Genomic DNA, 21142 nt, shown 5'->3' with positions numbered 1-21142 from the left:
CCCCCACACCAAATATTGTATAACTTCGAAAAATTTTTGTACAAATTCTGTTCTTAATATTGGCCCAAAAGAAAATTGCGAAAACTCCATAATTTGTTGGGGAAACATACGAGGATATTTCGGTCTTAGATTAACGATAAAAATTTAAAATACTATGTTAAAGATCCGTAAGCAAATTCTTGACTTGTGGTATTATTATATTGTTAAAAATAACAGTAATAATAATTAATATACCTGAGTGCCCCCCCCCCCCCCCCCCAAAAAAAATAATCATAGACAGGGGCCCCACAGGGAAGATCCCTTTTTCCCCACGTGCCTATCCACCTCTGGGCAGAATAGAACACAATGAACGAAAATTTTATAATATTATTTAACGAAAATGTTTAACATAGTAATTTACGATTCTACTATAAAAATAGAATCTATTTCACCATATATTGTCGTTCACGCGAAATTCAACGATTATAACGTAATCGGTTTTTTTTCTCCGTTGTCCGATTGAGTCGGTCGAGATAATGACAATATTAAGATGTATTAATGTCCGCACGCAACTAACTGATTGTGTACGATCAAATGTCTATTTTGATTGATATACGGCACCCATAATTTCGTTATGAAATCTTTTTTCGTTGTTGGTAAAGTATAGTGTTATACTCAATAGTCATATTATTATGACGTATGTTTGTGTATACACGGATGATTAATAATAAGAAATTCATCAATAATATCACAATTTTTTTTGGTCCTAAAAATACTAAAAATATAAAAAAGGAAAAATATCTTGATAACAAATTGAGTCCAATGTTTGTAAAATATATTCTTAACACTAAAATTAGAATAATATTTATATAGGTAATTTAAAAAAAAAAACTTTATTTTTTATACTATTTTAGACTTGTATTTTTTTTCCCATGGTATCGAGAACCCGGAGAGGGGACTGTGTTAGCATTACGTCCCCTATAGCATTACGTCCCCTTTAGCATTACTTCCCCTTTTAGACTTAACACTTACAACGCCACTGACACGTTTATGCATCAACAAAGTTTATTCCAATAGGCCGGTGACGTATACGTTTATATACATTATTTTAAATTTAAAGGTATGGGTGGTTTTAGTTTTAGTTTTTTCCCCATTTCTGAAATCAAGTGCGGCGTTGAACGTGTTAAGTCTAAAATGTATGTTTTGTAATATTTTACAGAGCAGCCATGAACAAAATGTTAAATGATAAAGAAATGTTGGAAAGAAAATATGAATTTACGATTAATGTTTTAGTTGAAGGTAAGTTTTCATTATAAAAATTAATGTTCTACTCTTGAAAAATATTGTATATTATTATGTAATTATAGATATTAAAATATTGTTTTTAAATTTGTAATTTTATCAAAAAATATTTAAGAAACAATTAAAACATCAAAGGGACACTCTTGCTTCACCGATTTGTTCGATTTTTTTTACAATAGACCTGTAACCTTTAATATTAAATACTATTTATTACTTATTATATTTTGAAGGGCTAATACTAGTAGTTACAGTTATTGAAACTGTCTACTTAATTGTATTTTGATATTATAAATGTATCATTGCTTATGAATATATTGTTATGTAATCATGTGTATAAAAATATATCTCATTCTACTTATAATTAATTATAGATGACAAATTACCTGAGTTACATAAAACAACTGTATTTGAGTTTGGAAATAAGGAAGTACTGCTAAAATCTATTGACACACAGATCATGGAAATTAAACAAGAAATTTCTAATCCTGATATAATTGATAGATTATTTTTATTAGTAAACTCAATACATAGCTGTGCTGGCCAACATTTCAAAGGAAGTAAAACATACGCTTTTGGATCCCGTATGTCAGGTCTTGCACTTAAAGATAGTGACGTTGATTTATACTTTGATATTGGTAATATTAATATTTTATATTTTTTATATAATTAGTATACGAATAATTAAAATATAATAATAATTTAATAACTAGCAGTAAGAAAATATTGTCAAATGATACTTGGAGGGGTTCAACTCAACCTATTATTGTACTAGTATTATTATAATTTTTTAAATAATCTGTCTGAAACCGTTTGTATCTAACTATATAATTGTGAAATGAAAATCTCCCTACAGGCTAAACTCTGGGACTACTTATCAGATCTTTTTGGTTTTTTTTTTAAACGAAAGAGTATATCACGGAGAAGGTTCTTATGAAAGAAAATTTGAGGAAAATATATATATTGACAAAAAATAATAATACAAATCAACAAACATGCCTGATTAACCAATAGCAACCTATATATAATACACTATTATTATTTTAATCTGCAACAATAAACAACATTTTAGATTCTGAGTGGAACGATGAATGTATTGATTTTACAGTGATGTGTGTTTTTTTTTTAAGTTTTTAATTTTTTTTTTTTTTTTGTGTCTGTCATCACCTTTTAGGACAGTAAAAGTGCTTAGATTTTCTTCAACAGTACCTTTTCTGATGGGAAAGTGAATCTAGTTGGTACTTTGGGGGGGTCAAAAGTAAAATTTTCCCAGTAGTTTTCAAAAGTTCTGTGAAAAACAAATGAAAAATTAAGGAAAAACGGGAATTTTTACGCAAAATCTGTTTTTGAGAAAATTGATTTTGGTATTTGGTACAACTCTAAAACAAATGACCGTAGGTACATAAAATTTTGACTGAAAGTTTATATTAGCATTTTCTATACACTAATATTTTGATTTATTTTGAGTTCTTTACGGACATTTTCATTTTCCATTTTTTTTTAGTTTTTTTTTTCTATAAATATCAATAAAATTTTATTTGTTGGTTAAAAAAGCTTGAAAATTTAATAGAAGATTCCTATTATATTGTTTCAATGGCAGATGAAAAAAATTAAAAATCCAGTCACAATTTTTTTTTATAAGCATCTAAAGTAGAGGTTCCCAAATTTTTTGTTGTACGACCCATTTTGAGAATTTTTTAAAATTTGGCGACCCACAATACATTGAATGACCTTTTTTTTTTTTAGGTATTTAGTTACTTACTAATACTAATTTGTTTCAGATAAATCGCTTTCTTTTCAATAGGTATAACTGTTAATCTGTTTGATACGGTGCTGTAAACTCGTAATCGCCAATCTCGCAGATAACGATTAACGAAAAACTGTATTTGAACTTTGAACATCAACAAAAAATATGTATTATATCAAATTATAGCGCGACCCACCAAAAATATAATCGCGACCCACAGTTTGGGAACCTCTGATCTTAAGTTCAAATATTGAAAAAATACGTAAAAATGACGAAAATTTGCAAATTATTTTGAGTTAGAAATTCATAAAAATTTTCTTTTTAAATCTAAGATTTGAAAATGTAATACAAGATTCTTCATAACTTTGTCTACCTTTTTAAAAAAAAAAATGTCTACTAGCAAGTCATGTTAAAGTTTTATGAGCGTTTGAAATTCATATTTTTACAAAAATTGATATTCACTCGATATCTCATGTAACGATTTTCTTACTTTGTTGTAATTAAAAAACGAATGACTGTAGATACTTGAAAATTTAACTGAATGTTTATATCAGTATTTTCTGTATACGATAAAATTTTAAAAATAATTTGACTTCTTTTTGAGCTGTTTACGGACATTGTCAGTTTTAAATTTTTTTAGTTTTTTTTCTATAAATATCAATAAATTTTTATCTGTTGGGACAAAAAGTGTAAAAAATTAATACAAGACTCCTGATAGATTGTCACAACAGCAGTTGAAAAATATTAAAAATACATTGCACAATTTTTTTTTATAAGCATTTAAAGATCGAATTTTGACAAAATTTTTGAAAATTAAAATTGTATAATTATTTTGTAGTTAAAAATGTATAAAATGTTCAACTTTTATATCTAAGGCTTGAAAATTTAAAACAAGATTCTATGTAAGTAGTTATTTCTGTTACCAGAAATTTAAAAAAAATTCATAAGCACAGTTTAATTTTATAGTCATTTTAATTTCAAATTTAGACAAAATTACATATTAAATACCCGAGAATAACTATTATAATTTTTTTTGTTATGATTGTATAATACCTATTATTCGTGGGTACTTGAAACAAAGTATAATATTATATATCTTTGATAGTATCACACTATCACGTTTTGTTGTTGATGTATAACGCGTTATAAGTACCTAATGGATATTGTGATATGATTAATTTGGAATTTATTACAGGTACTTATTATAGGTCAATTTTTTTTTAATACCATAGTTAAGTATATAATATGTCTAATACCTAGACTGACAAACTGTCTCCGCTCAGAATCGTTTTTCTTATACAGTGATATTATATCATTGAATTCAAATTTAATACTTTCCATTATACAGTGACCTACATCTAACCTACTGTACAGCAGAGCGACATCCACTTACCCACCTTTTTAATTATTTAGTTTATTTTTTTTTTTGGACAGATGGCACCACTGTTGTATTTTCGACATCCAGATTTCCTACTTTTCCGGTGGATTTTCCTAAAATGTTCATTAATAAGAACCTTCTCCGTGATATATTCTTACGTTTAAAAAAAAATCAAGAAGATCTGATAAGTAGTTCCTGAGTTTAGCCTTTAGGGAGATTTTCATTTCACATTTTAGATTCTTAGTGAAACGATGAATGTATTGATTTTACAATGGTGTGTTCTTTTTTTTTTGTGTGTCTTTGTACACAACAAGTTATCAAAGTAATGCTTCGATTTTCAACTTCAGTATCTTATTTGAAGGGAAAATTTCCAATAGTTTTCAAAAACGCCAGGAAAAACATCTTAAAAATTGAGAAAAAATGGGAATTTTTACGCTAAGTCAACTTTGGTTTTTGGTGTAACTTTAAAACAAATGACTGTAGATACATTAAATTTTCACTGGTTGTTTATATTTCCATTTTCTATACAATCAGCTAGTTTTGTTATATAATACACTTTACTATGGGACTAATGCCCATTAATAATTATGATAATAACATAAAGTTATTAATTAATAATTATACCGAATCTAAATTGTTTGAGATTTTTAAATAAAGTCTAATTTTTGATTTTAAATTAAATTCTATAGCTGGCACTTTTGGCGGAGAATTAAGTAATGATCTATATGCCCAAGAGGATCTTGTACGTTATTTTGGAAAAGTATTTCGGTCTCAAAATAATGATTATAAACATATACAACAAATAACTGGAGCACGTGTGCCTATAGTCAAATTTTTACACGTCCCTTCTGGCCTATATTGTGATTTATCTTTTAAAAGTGGCCTTAGTACACATAACACAAAATTAGTCAGGTAAATTATATATAATTTATTATTAAATTCATTAATCAACTAATATTTTCAAATTTTATTTGACAATTCAGATTATACTTAGCATTGGATGAACGTGTTCATTGGATTGTTTGTGCAGTTGTTAAACGTTGGGCATTACAAAATGATTTGAAAAATCAAAGTATGTTTACCAGTTATGCTTTAGCATGGTTGGTTCTCTTTTACTTGATGACTATTGATGTTGTACCTCCATTAATATTACTCAGAGAACATGCAAATTATTCAAAAGATACATCTAGATCAGATGTTATGTTTATAGAAGGTACATTATTTTTTTTAATCAGTATTATTAAATTATGTAAACCTGTATTTAAATTGTAACTAAATATTATTGATTATACTTACAACTGGTTATATTTTACATATTATATTACAAAGTTATAAATTGACATATTTTTTTTTCTGTTAGATTGGGACTGTACTTTCTGCACTCTAGAAAAAGCTAAACAAATATGGAAAGTACCTGAGATTCCTTGTTGGGATTTATTATTTGGATTTTTTAAATTTTATTCAGACTCTACCTTACTTCAACAATTTGTTCTTTGTCCAGCTATTGGAAGTGCTATATCTAAAAACAAATTTTATGATGTTCCAAGGGCAACACCAGATGTATTAGGTTTTAGCAAAAAAAAAAGTGGTAATCCTATTGACTGGTGTATACGATTAAGAGATAACTTTCATGGTGATGGTCTTGCAGTACAAGATCCTTTTGATCTTTTTCACAATATAACGAAAGTTATTATTCCTAGAAAGTTACAAACCTTCTCTTATTTATGCAATAAAACTATGGAAGTCATGAAAAATGGAGTTCAACCTTATTATGCATAAATTTTGTAGAACTATTTTAGTTGATTAAGTAAATATATATTTAATAAAAATGACAACAATAAAGAAGTTAAATAAATCAAATTGTCAATTATTAGTTTATTTTTTTCTTTGTATTTGGGGTGTTTGACTACATATTATATAATTTCAGTAATTTAAACTTAACTATTATAAGAAGTGATTTATTATACCTTTTACATTGTTTATAAACAATTTTAATTTTCTGTATGACGAGCCCCTAATTTATAAAAAATTCTATTTTATCGGTAGACTGAAGTTATTTATTTTTATTTTGTATTATTTATAACTTCAGTCATAAATATTCTTAAGCTATATGTTTTGTATCATTAGTTATATACATTTAAACAAAAAAAAAAAATTAAATATTTACTTCTATTATACAATTATTCTGATCCATTCTATTTTATTTTATAGAAATTCATATTTTGTTTTTTTTTTCATAAAAGTGAATTATTTAATAATTATTTTCATTTGTATTGAATTTTCATGTTTATTACTTATCATTTTAATTTTAAGGCATTTAGTTCTAATGACATTATTTATAAGTAATAATGATTATATTATTAAAAACGTATTATATTTTATTATTGTAGGTCAATAAAAGTAATCTAACAAATTGCGTTTAACTTTTTGGGGATTATTTTCTGAAAAATAATATAAATTGAACAAAATTAAAGGTATCTTATACTCATCGAAAAGTTTACATCTAAGATTTTGTAAAAAAAAAATTATAGATGGGGGGCGGGGGGCAACAACAAGCTAAATTAGATAAGAAGAATAACGCAATTTGTAGTTACTAATGATAAAGAGTCTTAATATTTTAGACTTCTTGAAAAGACCTTTTTTATTATATTTATTCTTATTGTATTTCAGAATAATTACATAATACTATATGTATTAATTATTATATTTTAACATAATATATTAATTTTATCTTGTGTGATTATGTTTAAATTTTATTTCTTATTAGTTAATACTTAATACAAATCTAACTTATATTCATTTGTGGAAAATCGAAATATTCAAACGGTTTTTATTCAACGGTGTAAAACAAAAAGAGCATTTAAAATATTATTTTTTTTAAACCTAGCAAAATGAAAACCTGCTAATTATTTTTTATAATTGTACAGTTTTCAAAATGCTAAAATAAATATTTTATGAAAATTTCAAGTTTACAATTAATTCCTGATTGAGGCACAAAAATAAATTAAAATTGTTTAGAAAAAAAAAACATATTAGTTTTAAGCGAGATAGTACAATTTTCCATCTATAAGAGTGTTAAATAAAGCTTTTTAATTTTAATACTATAAATATATCATGTTGCTCCAAAGTGTCCATACACAAAAAGATCTCACAATTTTTTTAGTCAATGAAGAACCTAGCTAGAATTTTCTCCAGAAAGAAGATTTGAAGCATTATTATTTATTAAAAATTGTCATCAGACAAAAGGAATATTGTAAATACATTTATTGCTCTTGTTATAAAAAGTAATTTTATAAAATAATAAGTAATAACTAAAATGTATATTTATTCATTATCTTCTTGATTAAATGTAACATGTTGAGCCAATCTTTTTTCTGCTTTTTTAATTAGCTTTTCACGACCTCGTGGTTTTTTAGTTTCTTTTTGCTTAGTACATTTAATTTCTCTATCTCTTGAAATTTTATCCCAGTAAAGCTTTTCTTCTTCGCCTATCACAACAATCATATTAGTTTTTTAAGATTAAATTATTAAATTAATATTAACCTGTTAATAATCTGGTTTGCGGCCATCGGTTTTCCTCTGCTATTTTTATGGCAGTTTCTTGACAATCGCAACGTACATAAGCTTCAGAATTGTGTACAACATCAACAAACTTCACCCTAGGATCAATTTTTGCTTCAGTCTTGAAGAAAAATTAATAAAACAAATGATTAAGTTTTTTAATATTCATTATTAATAGCATTAGGAACTTTTAATACCATAAAATCAATAGGATTCAAAGGAAATCACTGTAAATCTACATACTATAAATTATGAATATTGATTTATTAACAGAAATTTCGAGTTTTAATATTTTATAGCTTGATTTAAATTTTAATAGCAATCAGGCAAACACAGATTTAGTAGTTTAAGGATGCTATGAAGTAGTTATACATTAATCAGACTAAAGACACCACAAAATTCTATATAAACTATGCATGGTGGAATAAAGAACAAAGAGAAGTTATTAAAAATTATAAAATAAAACCACCGCAGTAAAAATATTTTCAAAAAATATAATAGAGCCATAGTCTATGGCCCATAGATCGTTTAACTAATAGAAGATTAACTCGTAGCAAAAGTTAATATCCATTATAAACCACATTTCCCCAAAGGTCATATGGAATAAAATAAATGCTATCAAAGGTTATAACCTTCTTCTTGTTGTCCATTAACACTATTTTTAAAACAAAATAAACATCAAATAAAATATTAGAAATTCAGTAATTGTAGAAGTTTAAGTTTCAATTTAATGAATTATTTTCAAAGTTGCTAATATGTAGATAAACTATAGTAGTATAATTATTTTATTACAAATAATTAAAAATAAACTTAAGACTCAACATAGAATTAGGAAGATGTAAAATTTCTTATATGATAGGTACATAATATAATATAAAAATAAATAAATAAAAACATCATACTTTGAATATTTTATCAGATTCAATTGGATTTGTAAATGAAATTTTCAATATTACACCAGGTTCATACTTTACACGAATATCATTATTTTTTGGTAATTGTACATCTACACTTTCAACAATTGTATTGGTCTCATTGCTTTTCCCCAAATTTTCATGAAAATGTGTATTGGAATTTTCATTATATTTAGGACGGCGCAACTGAGCTTTTAATAAAGACATTTTTTGTCGCTGCATATTTAAAAATTGATTTCTTAGTTTTCTCCACTCTGTTCTAAAACGCATAACAATAAATATAAATATAAAATATGTTTGAAAATATAAAATATTATATTACTTTGACATTATTCTTAACACAGGTGACGTTAAATTAGTATCTAATTTAACTTTTTTCCCTTTATTACGTTTTCTTTTCTTTTTTATATTTGAATCAGTACTGTTTGGCTCAATATTTATTTCTCTTTTATCATCATCACTAGTGATTATTTCTTCTGGTTTTGAAATACTGGTATCAAGATTTTCAATTAAAGTTTTTTGGTTATTTTCACTGTCACTAATTTCAAAAGAAGAATTTTTTTGTTCTCCGTCCAAGTCACTTTTTTTAGTTTTGTCTTTCTTCTTCTTCTTTTTATTATTTTTAATTCCAGAACAGCTTACTTGCGGTGTCTCTGTCTTTATTTTTTTTTCTTTTACATCTTCTATGCTAACAGAATGTTTTCTTTTTTTCGACAAATTAACATTGTCAGTACTTTCTTTGGTATCCTTTTTATCTTCATCTTCTTTAAAAGTAATTATACTTTGCAGTTCTTCTGGAAGGATTTTTGATTCTTCATGTAATTTTTTATATTCCTAATAATATATATTTTTATTTTATAATAATTATTTCTAAATTCATAAATACACATAGTCAAGGCAATTACAATGAAGGAATTTTTAATAAAATAGGCACATAACAATATTATTTACCATTGCGATTTAAATTTTAAACATTTCAGAACCATTTAGGCTTCTTCAACAATATTCCGAATTATCGTTAAGGACATCGGAGCCGGTGCGTTTTTTAGTACAAAAACATGTCTTACAGGAAAAACTCTCACGCCTTGTATAATATTTGGATTTTGTTAATTTTTTTTTTATTTAAAAGAAGAGGACATTTTACAGGTCGGATTACTGCTCGATTTTCAAAATTATAATTATAGAAGCTAAAATATGCATTTGAATACTGTACAATATTTGTTCTTTTTCAAACGTATTTTTCTACCTCTATTTAAAGTAAAATGAAAATTCAGCCTTTGATCCGACCTGAATAATGTTCTCCTTTTTATTAATTATATTTTAGTTACTACCTTTATTTTTAATATTTTTCCACGAATCTACAGCTCCTCAACCTACCTATTTCCTAGAATTTCCTAAACAACTACCCTAGCCAGAGAAAGATATCTCCCGTGGGCAAGTTTGAACTGCTTAATACACTTGGAACTCCATCAAGTAGAACATTTATTTAAACACCTTTAAATAATCTTTAAATATTTTAAGTCGTTTGACACCTTATATGACCTGTGTCAATATGTTGTTAACAAACAGTAACCTGTCTTGTATTTACTTTGTTAGAGCGGCTATTTACGGGCATTTATTACAGTATTGACTAATTTACAAAATATAGACGCGTGGAGACGTTGAATGTGTTAACCTATGACTATGCGCATACATAAATATTATATTTTAAGTTAAATTTTACTTTGAGAACTTTAATTGCAGATTCTTCGTCGTCAAATTCAATAAATGCAAATCTTTTTATTGTTCCACTTTTAAATTTAGGCAATGAAATATAAGCAACATTTCCATATTTTTCAAACATTGATTTAATCCAATCATGATCCGCTTTAGGAGGCAATTGTTCCTACAACATATTAATATTCTGTTTACATTTATTAATCTAGATAATAAACAAAGAGAAATATGAAATAAGAATTTAGTAAAAGAAAATTATCAATCTACATAATACAATTTTATATATCAATCAACCGTTAAATTAAAATTATTTTGCAATATAAAAATCAATACTTGGATGATTATGATCTAATGTTATAACCATCAAAATAGTCATTAACTTTATAAATGTGAAAGTATTTTTTGTTATTTAAGAGAATGTATAAAGTTCTTTAGAAAATATACAATTACAAAAATATATATTTTATGAATACAACTAACCACATATACTGTACAACGTTCAACATCCTCTGGTGTTTTTTCTTCAATTGGCTTAATTCTATAAATGTTGGATTTACAGTCACTAACAGATAGAACACTAGAGTTTTCTATAGCTTTAATTATATCTTCTGGATTTTTGGTTAAACTCTTAATTTTATTGCAGTTCAAAAATGTGTCAATACTAATACCTAAAAAAATGTAATTATCTATTTTAGTAATTATATATTTGACAGTGGTGTTAAAGCTAAACTATAAAAATATTTGAACTCTAAAAATTTAATATATAAAAATGTATAGGTACAAATATTTAAGTAATTAATGGTAAATAAAGCTAAACCAAAATTGAACAGAGGAAAAAAACATTTAATGTTCCAGTAATAATAAGATAATTAGTATGCTCTTCATGCATATCAAATTAATAAGATAAACAGTATTAAACAATTTTAATTTGAGTATTTTTTAGTATAGTATTGATATTCATTACTGTCAAAATTACTAGTTTATTCGATAGCTTTAAAAATCATGATATGCTTCTTTTGCATTAATACACTCAAAACTATTTCATAACAATACAACTTACATTGACTGGTTTGCATAAGGTTTCCAAAATACCTATCTTTTCTTAAATTAGCATCACTTAGATAAAATTCAATTTGCTTTTTCAAATCAGTGTAAAGTTGCTTTTTTCGTTTTCTAACTCGATTTAATGAAGATTTAAGAATATTTTCTTCAACGCTTTCAATACTTATATCACTAGATGGTTCCATTCTAAAAAAAATAGAGAAACAAAAAACATTATGTATACATCTTATATACAATCAAGTATTTGGAAGTATTAATTTCATAATTTTTTCCTCAATTAATTTTAAAACAAAAAATGTTGTCCATTAACAGAACACTATTACAATGTATTAAAAATGATAATCTACTTCGAAAATACTGTCAAATAAATTGTTAGATCTAAATAATGTGAAATGTATAATAAACATAGTAATAAGTAAAAAGCAATAAGTAGAATTCAAAATTATTATACTATAATGATTAAACATGATGTTTTGCTTTAAATGTAAATTGGGTACCTACCTACTCGATCGAACTTCGAGATCAAGTAACAATAGCACGGACTACAAAGCGATTGATGAGAAACCGTTAACGAATAACGATATCGTCGATTTCGGTTAAAACACTTTCACACGTCTTGCAGTCACTACTTGGCGTTTCAGCGATCAGCAGTTGGTGAATGACGATCAACCATTATTGACTAATGACAATTGACGTTTAAAACTTTAAACCGGCAGCCGGGTATCAAACATTCCAACTATCAACAATCAACACTATCATGGCAGGTTTAGCGAGATAATGGATATTATGTATTATGGAATTTTGATTTTTGGCATAATACTAATACATATTTTTGTGGACAATTTGGTATTCACAATTTTATCATAAATAATAATATAAACTATGGAAAATATTGCTTGCTTTGTAAATGGCGGCTGACTTCGATGACAAGAAGGAGACGGCTATCTAGTTGTTGTATATATCTATGGAGTACCAACGTCAAAGGTCTAGTCCAACTGTTTACTGTCCAATAGCTTATACTACTCACGAATCACTACACAGTGTATATTATACTGAGTAGTGAGTATACATTAAAGTATTATACAAAGTGAACACTTGGAAGGTTAGAATACATGAAATATTATTATATTATATATTAATATTTCACATATTCTGTGCCTAGACCACTAAAAATTAAAATACTAGATAGTATAGACTCTATACAGCAAAGATAAAGAAGCGAAACCGTGATCTGTCATAATAATTCATAAAAAATAATAGAGTACTAGACTGTCTAACTCTTAGTATTCATGTCTATTTTGTCACGGCTAATGACTCTAAAGTCAATTGACAATAATTAGTAGTCAAAACTCTTTTATCTTCGGTGACCGGGCGCCGACCAAACGGACAAGTTAAAAGGTAACCAAACCGCGGGATACAAAATTCCTTTTCCCATCGCTGCCATTACTAGACTTGATAAAAATCAGGGTTTACTTTACAGAAATTGATAACAGCCCAGCCAAAAATTTTTTTTAGAATGAAAATGTTCTTGACGAAATTTTGTTTGCCAAATTCGTCTAATTTTGGAAGTTTAACATAACATTTATGGTGCTCGTTAAGTGTCCGTTAATTTGTCAAAACTTATCCATGAAAGACCAACCGAAATGACACACACCGTTTTTTTTTGGATGCTGTAAACCTACACCATTTGCAGTGACCTATTAAAGATAATATATTATAAACAAATATCAAAGGTGATTGTAACATGTAGTTAGTTGGGTGATTGCATAAGTACGTTTTTGCCTCGTGTATATAAACAAATCCTTTCTGTTGTAGGGTTCAAATATGAGAGTAGTAGCATTAATCAGCGGTGGTAAGGATAGCTGTTATAACATGATGCAGTGTATAGCGGCGGGCCATGACATTGTTGCATTGGCCAACCTAAAACCACAAAGTAAAGGTAAGTTATATTATTTAAATCTTAAATCATGTAAAATATCTGTGAAAAATACGTATTTATGTATTAAGAATATAATTTTTAAATTAAATGTTGTGCAACAATAATAGATGAGTTGGATAGCTACATGTATCAAAGTGTTGGTCACCAAGCAGTAGAATTATATGCAGAAGCAATGGGACTCCCATTGTTCAGGCAACGAACAAACGGGGTTGCATTGCAACAAGAAAAAATTTACACTCATACTCCCGAAGATGAAGTTGAAGATTTATTTGATCTCCTTGCTAATATTAAAGTATTTGTCTATTGTACAAGTATTAAGTAATATGAAAATATATTGTATTTTTTCTTAGTAAAAAGTTTTTAAATTTAGACACAAATTGAATTTGATGGTGTAGCTGTGGGTGCAATACTTTCTGATTATCAGCGTTTGCGTGTTGAAGATGTGTAGGTTCACTGATTAACATAATATAATATAAAGGAATCCTAATAAATTGTAACGAATATTTTATAATTTCTAGGTGTTCAAGATTAGGTATTTGCTCACTGTCATATTTGTGGCGTCGTGATCAAAAAGAATTGCTACAAGAAATGATTGATTGCAATATTGAAGCAATTGTTATTAAAGTAGCAGCACTTGGATTAGACCCTACAAAACATTTGGGATTGCGAATTGATAAGCTAATGCCACATTTAGTTAAAATGGTAATGAGGAATATTTATTAATTTCTATATACTTGTAATTAGATATAATATATATGTGTGTGTATACATATATATATATTCACTATTGCATGACTAACATGCTACTCCAATAATGGAGATTCTAGAAATGCATTTCATAAGTCAATATTTTTTAGGGAATGTTAGTCTCAGTATGCCTGATTAGTGGCAATTTTTTAATTTCTTTACAATAAGTTTGAACACGTTATGCAATTTATACTATCATTTATTTCTAGATTAGGTATAGCAATAGGAGTTTAGTAGTTTGATTATTAATAATTTATTAAGGATTACCTTTTTTAATTTTTTAATTTTTGGGAAAATGAAGTTAAATAAATTATAAAATACTTTATGTTTAGTGGTAATTTTTTTTCTGTTGCCATATTAAGGTGGGTTATAAGTATAGGTGTCTGTGAAATTAATTTTTATTGAGTGTAATACGTATCTGACACAGTGGAGATGCGGTGGGGTTCTTCCCGTTTTCTCCTTGACTTTTGTGTTGGTTTCCAGAATGAAAAATATGGCTTAAATATATGTGGCGAAGGTGGAGAATACGAAACGTTCACTCTAGACTGCCCTTTGTTCACCAAATCGGTGATCATGTAAGTATACAAATAAATCCACACACTTGATCACAAACATATTAAAATACAACATTTTTTACCATGTATATTCCAGTGATCAATGTTGTAATAGTGGACATCATTCTAGTTTTAGAAAACAACATAGAATTGTTTGATATTAGTTCTTACTTAAGAATTATTTTTACTTCATCATCTATAATTAGAAAAAAATAGGTGGATTTTATATTACCTAGTTGAAAACAGTTAAATAAATTGTTTGTTACTTTTTATTATTATTATTTTAATAATATTTATTTATTTATTTTTGATAGAAATATCTCATAATATCTATATAAATATTTAATATATTATTATTTACACATAATACAATACGTTTATATATTAGTTCATTATTCTAACATTATCAATATTAATAATACACTTTATTACATTTAAGTAATTATAATTAAAAGATATATCATATATATATATATATATTATATTATATTATATATTATAGTTGCTTATTATTTTAAAATTTTTAATATACTTAAATATTATTACACAAATATGTTCCACACAAAATAAATAACCTAAAATATGTTATTTTATTAAATCTAATGAGATAATATATTATATATTTTTTTAATCATAAATATTTTAAACGTATTATGTAATAAACAGTACAAATGTTTCATTAGAAATATTACTTTGATATTTTTCAGTGAAGAGTTTGAAACTGTGATGCATACCAACGACACTATTGCTCCTGTGGGATATATAAATTTTAAAAAATTTTGTTTATTAAAAAAACCGGTTGGTAAAATTTTAAATTATGAATTGGCATTTTGATTAGAACATCAATAAAATTTAAAATAATTAACTAAACAACTTTTTTATTCTTTAAGAATGTTGATGAGAATCAAAGTTTCCGTGATCGTATGGCTTGTTATCGAGTACGCAGCCCTTTAGCACATTTGTTGGACTTGGATGATTTAGAAATTGACCTTGGTACTGTTACTGATAGTGACAATTTTGATGATGATGCTTCAGAAAATAATAGTATCATTATCGACCAGACTGATGGTCAATTATGCTTTGGGGAACTTGTAGAGACAGATTCTGTGTCTTGTATTGGTTATCCAAATAGATGGACTTGGATTAATTCATTAACTGGTTATTGGGTTGGTGATAAATCTCCAGTTATAGTTGCTCTTGAGAGATTAAGAGGTAATTGTATTTATAATTTAATAATGTATCTAGTATTTTATATTACTAATATCACTTGATAACGTAAATACAAATTAAATCATGATGTCAAGCGAAAAATTGATTTCAATTAAAACACATAATTATTTTTATTTATCTGTTTCAATAAGTTAAAGTTAGGTACTGAAATACACAAAATATTTTTATTGACTAAATAATATTTTGAATATGTATATTTTTTTTTTTTATATTCATAGATTTATTGCAGGAAAGAAATTTAGAGTTAACTGATGTTGTTGCTGTTACTTTATATGTTCGTGACATGACTGAGTTTCTTAATATGAATGCACAATATGCTTCAATCATGTGTAGAATTAGTCCTCCTGTAAGAGTTTGTGTTGAAATACCTCTTTCAGAGTCCACACCTATTCTTATGGATGTTGTTGCTTATAAACCACCATCCAAGTCGTCTTCTAATTCAAACCTTCCATCAATGTCCAAACATACAATGCACGTACAAAGTATATCTCATTGGGCACCTGCTAATATTGGACCATATAGTCAAGCTATTCGAGTAAGTTAATAATTTATTATGAACTTATATTATTATAACATGCATTTGTTTATTATATAATTTATTTATTATTTCTATTATCCATAAATTAACTAGTCTTTATTTTCTAAGATGTATACAAGTTTATCATGTACATTAAGCTATAATTAACACTTGTTGTTTTAATAATAATTTGAAATATTGTCTCTTATTATAAACGAAATGATTTTAATTGCTTCTTCATCTTATTGCTCTTATGATAAGACATAATATTATGTGTTATACTGCTGATGTATCTGATTTTCTTTGAATTGCATCGTAATATCTGCATTATGGTATTATGTTTACTGGATGCTGAATATTTCTCAAATTTTCTTTATATGATTGTGTGTTATTAATTATTATATTATATTGCTATTTTGTAGCTATTAGAGTACTGATCATATTTTTAATTTTAGGTAGGTGATATTATTTATGTTGCTGGACAGATTGCTCTAGTGCCAGGTACATTGAGTATTGTTGAGGGTGGAATCAGGCAACAATGTCGACTATCGTTACGACATGTTAGCAGAATTATTAAAGCAGTGGATCCTAATACACAACTTAGAGATGTTGTTCAAGTAAATTTACATTCATATATATTTTTAGTTTTGGTGTGTTCAACTTAAATATTTATTTTTAGGGCATATGTTATGTAACTCACACCAAATATATTCATGCTGCTAGAACTGAATGGGAGAAAAGGACAAATAATGCTATTGTTGATTATATAGTAGTATCACGGCTACCAAAAAATGCTATTGTAGAATGGCATTTATGGGCACATCGACATAATGCTAGATTTGAATGTAATTATATAATATATTAAAAAAGATTATATTTTTGTAAAAACTTATGTGTTTCATTTTTATATTTTTTTAGATGAAGAAACAGGTTGTTGTGTTGATAATTATAGGGTGTCAATACGTCGACGTTGGAATTATGAAAACAATGTGGCTGCAATTGTTACATATATTTCATCTGGTACTCATTAAACTGGAAAGAAGAATACAACAAAATATAACAAATCATTACTTTATTTCAGGATCATGCACTTCATTATCAGCTATAACTGATTCATTAGAGACATCTACTGAATCTATATCCGCCATTGGTCTAGAGGAGGCTTTCCGTTATTCTTTAAAACGACTGCTGCGTGGAGAACCAACTTCGACACCAACTGATGCTATTTGCTCCTTACGAATATTTTACAAAGTATCGCAAGATCAAAAACCTATATGTCGACAACTTATTAATGCTACATTGAATAATTTAAGAGCTGAATATCGAATAGTTGCTACTGTCATACCTGTATTACATTTGCATCATCCCAATACATTTGTATCAATCTGTGCGTTGAGGCATAATACCTGAGATTCATTACCATACAATAATTGACATAATCGCACACTAGAGTAAGGAACAAAGACAATGCCAGCTGTTCCATTAATAGATAATAATAATCAGCTTCATATAAATATTTTATAAACCTATGTTTAATAATGGCTGAAAATGTATTAGATTCAATTCTTAAAATTTACAGTCAATAATATTCTAGGTAAAATATTTCATTTATATAATTTGTTTAAATATCTCAGTTAAACAGTCCGTCCGGTTCAACTAAAAAAATTTTCTTAGGTGTGCTTTACCCAAAATAATTTATTTGCTCAAATACAATTTGTTTAAAACATTATTTATTTATAATTACTTATTTGGTTTGCTATTCATAAATTAGTAGTACTTAAATGTTTTTAATTAAAAATTGTTGTGCTAAAATAGCCTAATTTTATTGATATACACAAGATTTTTGATTCTCCCTCATTAAAAAAATTCTCTGTTGATCTTGCAAAATTGTTATAAAAATTATACATTTAAAACTAAATTTGCCATTAAAGTTCTTTATTACATAAGTATAGCATTATTTATTATTATTACTGTAATTATTTATACAATACTTGCACTTATTAAAAAATATATATCTACATTAATATCAGTAATAATTAAAGACTGATTAAGATACTGCTATTAAAAAAAATAAACGTATTTTTAAAAATAAACTCAGAGGATGTCAGAACACTATTTGTTTTCTCTCTGACCCATGTGTAACATACCAAATGTTCATTTAGCAGAACTACCTTTGTGTTATTAGCTTCAATATTATAGTGAATTAACTATTCAAATTTGAAAAAAACACTATCTGTATTGTATTTATACGTTGACTTTTTTTAAATATTATAAATTAAATATTGTTAAAAATCCAACGTACAAACACGGATAATGTTCTTAACTAAGTTTGATAATAGTTAAATTCACAAGGTTAGTTCTGCTTAGCACTGGACATCAAACCTAGATCAGTCTGTGTCCAGATTATCTATCTGGATCGATTCGTAATTGAAAAAAATGTAACCATCTGCTTAATCCAGATTAAAATTATCGATACAAATTATGATATTTATCTAGATTCTTTGTATGTATTATAAATCATCACTGGGTAAACTTAGTGAATATAATGACATATTACGCATATTTCATATAAATTGTACAGAGTTAGATTAGAGATTTTATAAAGGTAATTGAGGAAGAGGATAATAAAAAAATAATTTAATATGATAATAATATCATTATGTAAATAAAATTATGTTATGTGCTAAATGCCTAAATTATATTTTTAAATTGATATACTGAAAGATGGAAGACATTAATTTTTATAAATTATCTATTTATTTAATTTTAAATTTGGCTTACAAACATGATTATCATTCTGGATTATAATATTATAATAATCCATTCAAAAAGTATTGAAATACATTTTTGTATTAATATTTAAAATTAGTTAATGTAATAAATATTACTGTATTTATTACTTTATACCTTGCTGGAGTAGTTAATTCTTAATACCTAAACTCAAAACTGATACTTACCTTCCAGTTACTTGCTAAGAAATCTAGGACGATTGAAAATAGCCAATGAGTTCCATAAATTTCAGTCCATTTCACAGTGTGGACAAATAACAATAGAATTTATAAAAATATTTTATAAATTTTAATCTGCTTGAACGTTCAACATAATAAGAAAAATTAAAATAATGTTTAAAATTTAATAATTCACAGGGGAAATAATAATCAAATAATACTTTTCTTTCTTGTGCCTTGTGCTGTTGCTACATAGGGATGAACTCTTGGCACTATACTTACCCAAAATAATGTAAAACATTAAAAATTGTATAACGTTTAAAATTTAAATAGGTACTAAAAGTTGAAAACATAAAGAAAAAATTTGTGTTCATTTTTTCTTAAACCGTGGTTAAAATTAAATTATTTCATAAACATTATTTTGAATCTTATTAATTCAGCTTTGTCAATTGGATCAGCTACTCAAATTTGGTGATTTGGTTTAAGTATTTCAATCCGTAGAATGGATTATGCAAGCCAAATATGTCCAACACTGGATACAAATTTGATATGTTGCATAGGTCAGAGAGGGAACAAATAGTGCCTACAAGAACACAAATAAATATATCTTAGGTAAAAAAATAAGTATTTCAATACTTTTTAAATACAAATTAAATTAAAATATTATTTGTAGGGTTCCAACTGTCAAGTTATATAGGTCAGTGGCGTAGCCCTTCCTTCACCCCTGAAATATAAAGAAAATTGAAAATTATTTCTATGGTATATGTAAGTTACTGCAAATACAAACTTGTGAAACAGTATAGGAACCGAAACGGCGAAACCTAAAATAAACCCTAAAAACACATGACATCCATGGGAACTTCCCGTTTGCTTCCTGACTGGAAACAGCCCAGGTGGATTCCCTATGTACGTTCATTCAATATCCCTTGAAATTTACAATTATAATAATATATTACACGATTTTATTTATTTTTCCAGACTGGGAATAACCTCGTAATCAGTGCTGAGCTTATGGCCTATGGGAGACCCTTATTGTTAATCCAACCACGATTATATATCTTTAATCGTGATCCAACTCATATATTCATAGACGTATAATAGAATATTATACGTCTATGCATATATTAGTCCACGGTCTTAGAAGATCTTCTAAGACCGTGTATTAGTCCATGGTGTTAACACATTATCAGCCTCTCCCTCTCTCCCAAAGAAAAATCCAGGTTACGTCACTGATATGAGAAGTATCAGTGTATCACGCATGACAAATTATATAAATTGTAATGGTATCACGTATATGACTTCAACCTTAGATCCCATACTATCATAATAATATATAATCTAACAGTGGCGTAGCCAGGATTTTTTTTCGGGAGGTGCTGATCAACTTTTACACTTTTACACATTAAATACGTAGGTACTAGCACAAATAGATAGCTGAAAAGTGTTAATACATATTGTACATTTTTAAATATTTTAAATACAATTTAAGACTTTTTGAGCTACTATCATATACCATTAAAATAATTTTTAACATTTCGGGGGGGGGGGGGG

At 26.7% G+C, this 21142-nt stretch overlaps 3 protein-coding genes across 4 annotated transcripts in view; 2 read left to right on the top strand and 1 right to left on the bottom strand.

Annotated features, from left to right (window-relative positions):
- Positions 1-6273, top strand: part of LOC100166285 — a 15154-nt gene extending 8881 nt beyond the window's left edge. For both annotated transcript variants that reach the window (XM_001949111.5, XM_029488201.1), the window contains exons 4-8: positions 1199-1278; positions 1653-1916; positions 5093-5315; positions 5387-5616; positions 5764-6273. In XM_001949111.5, coding sequence (XP_001949146.2) covers positions 1199-1278; positions 1653-1916; positions 5093-5315; positions 5387-5616; positions 5764-6182 — 1216 coding nt within the window. In that variant the 3' untranslated portion in view covers positions 6183-6273. The remainder of the gene's footprint in view (positions 1-1198; positions 1279-1652; positions 1917-5092; positions 5316-5386; positions 5617-5763) is intronic.
- Positions 6274-7652: 1379 nt separating this feature from the next.
- LOC100164253 (la-related protein 7) lies at positions 7653-12299 on the bottom strand. Its single transcript, XM_001949153.5, has 8 exons — positions 12158-12299; positions 11655-11842; positions 11075-11262; positions 10602-10763; positions 9201-9712; positions 8867-9137; positions 7947-8085; positions 7653-7891 (listed from the first exon to the last, which is right to left on the bottom strand). Exons 2-8 carry the CDS (start codon positions 11839-11841, stop codon positions 7728-7730), a joined length of 1623 nt encoding a protein of 540 aa, XP_001949188.2. The 5' UTR covers position 11842; positions 12158-12299; the 3' UTR covers positions 7653-7727.
- A 647-nt stretch (positions 12300-12946) lies between these two features.
- On the top strand, positions 12947-18589 carry LOC100162183 (diphthine--ammonia ligase). Its single transcript, XM_016800228.2, has 14 exons — positions 12947-13054; positions 13172-13389; positions 13472-13595; positions 13703-13887; positions 13966-14039; positions 14114-14297; positions 14826-14917; positions 15604-15694; positions 15787-16108; positions 16345-16661; positions 17099-17260; positions 17323-17488; positions 17562-17663; positions 17725-18589. The coding sequence occupies exons 3-14, from the start codon at positions 13481-13483 to the stop codon at positions 18051-18053; spliced, it is 2139 nt and encodes a 712-aa protein (XP_016655717.1). The 5' UTR covers positions 12947-13054; positions 13172-13389; positions 13472-13480; the 3' UTR covers positions 18054-18589.
- Positions 18590-21142: the final 2553 nt, after the last annotated feature.

This window comes from Acyrthosiphon pisum, chromosome A1 (genome assembly GCF_005508785.2).
Source record: "Acyrthosiphon pisum isolate AL4f chromosome A1, pea_aphid_22Mar2018_4r6ur, whole genome shotgun sequence".
Lineage (NCBI taxonomy): Eukaryota > Metazoa > Arthropoda > Insecta > Hemiptera > Aphididae > Acyrthosiphon > Acyrthosiphon pisum.
Note: the sequence above shows the minus strand (reverse complement) of the source record. Positions and strands in the feature narration are given on the sequence as shown.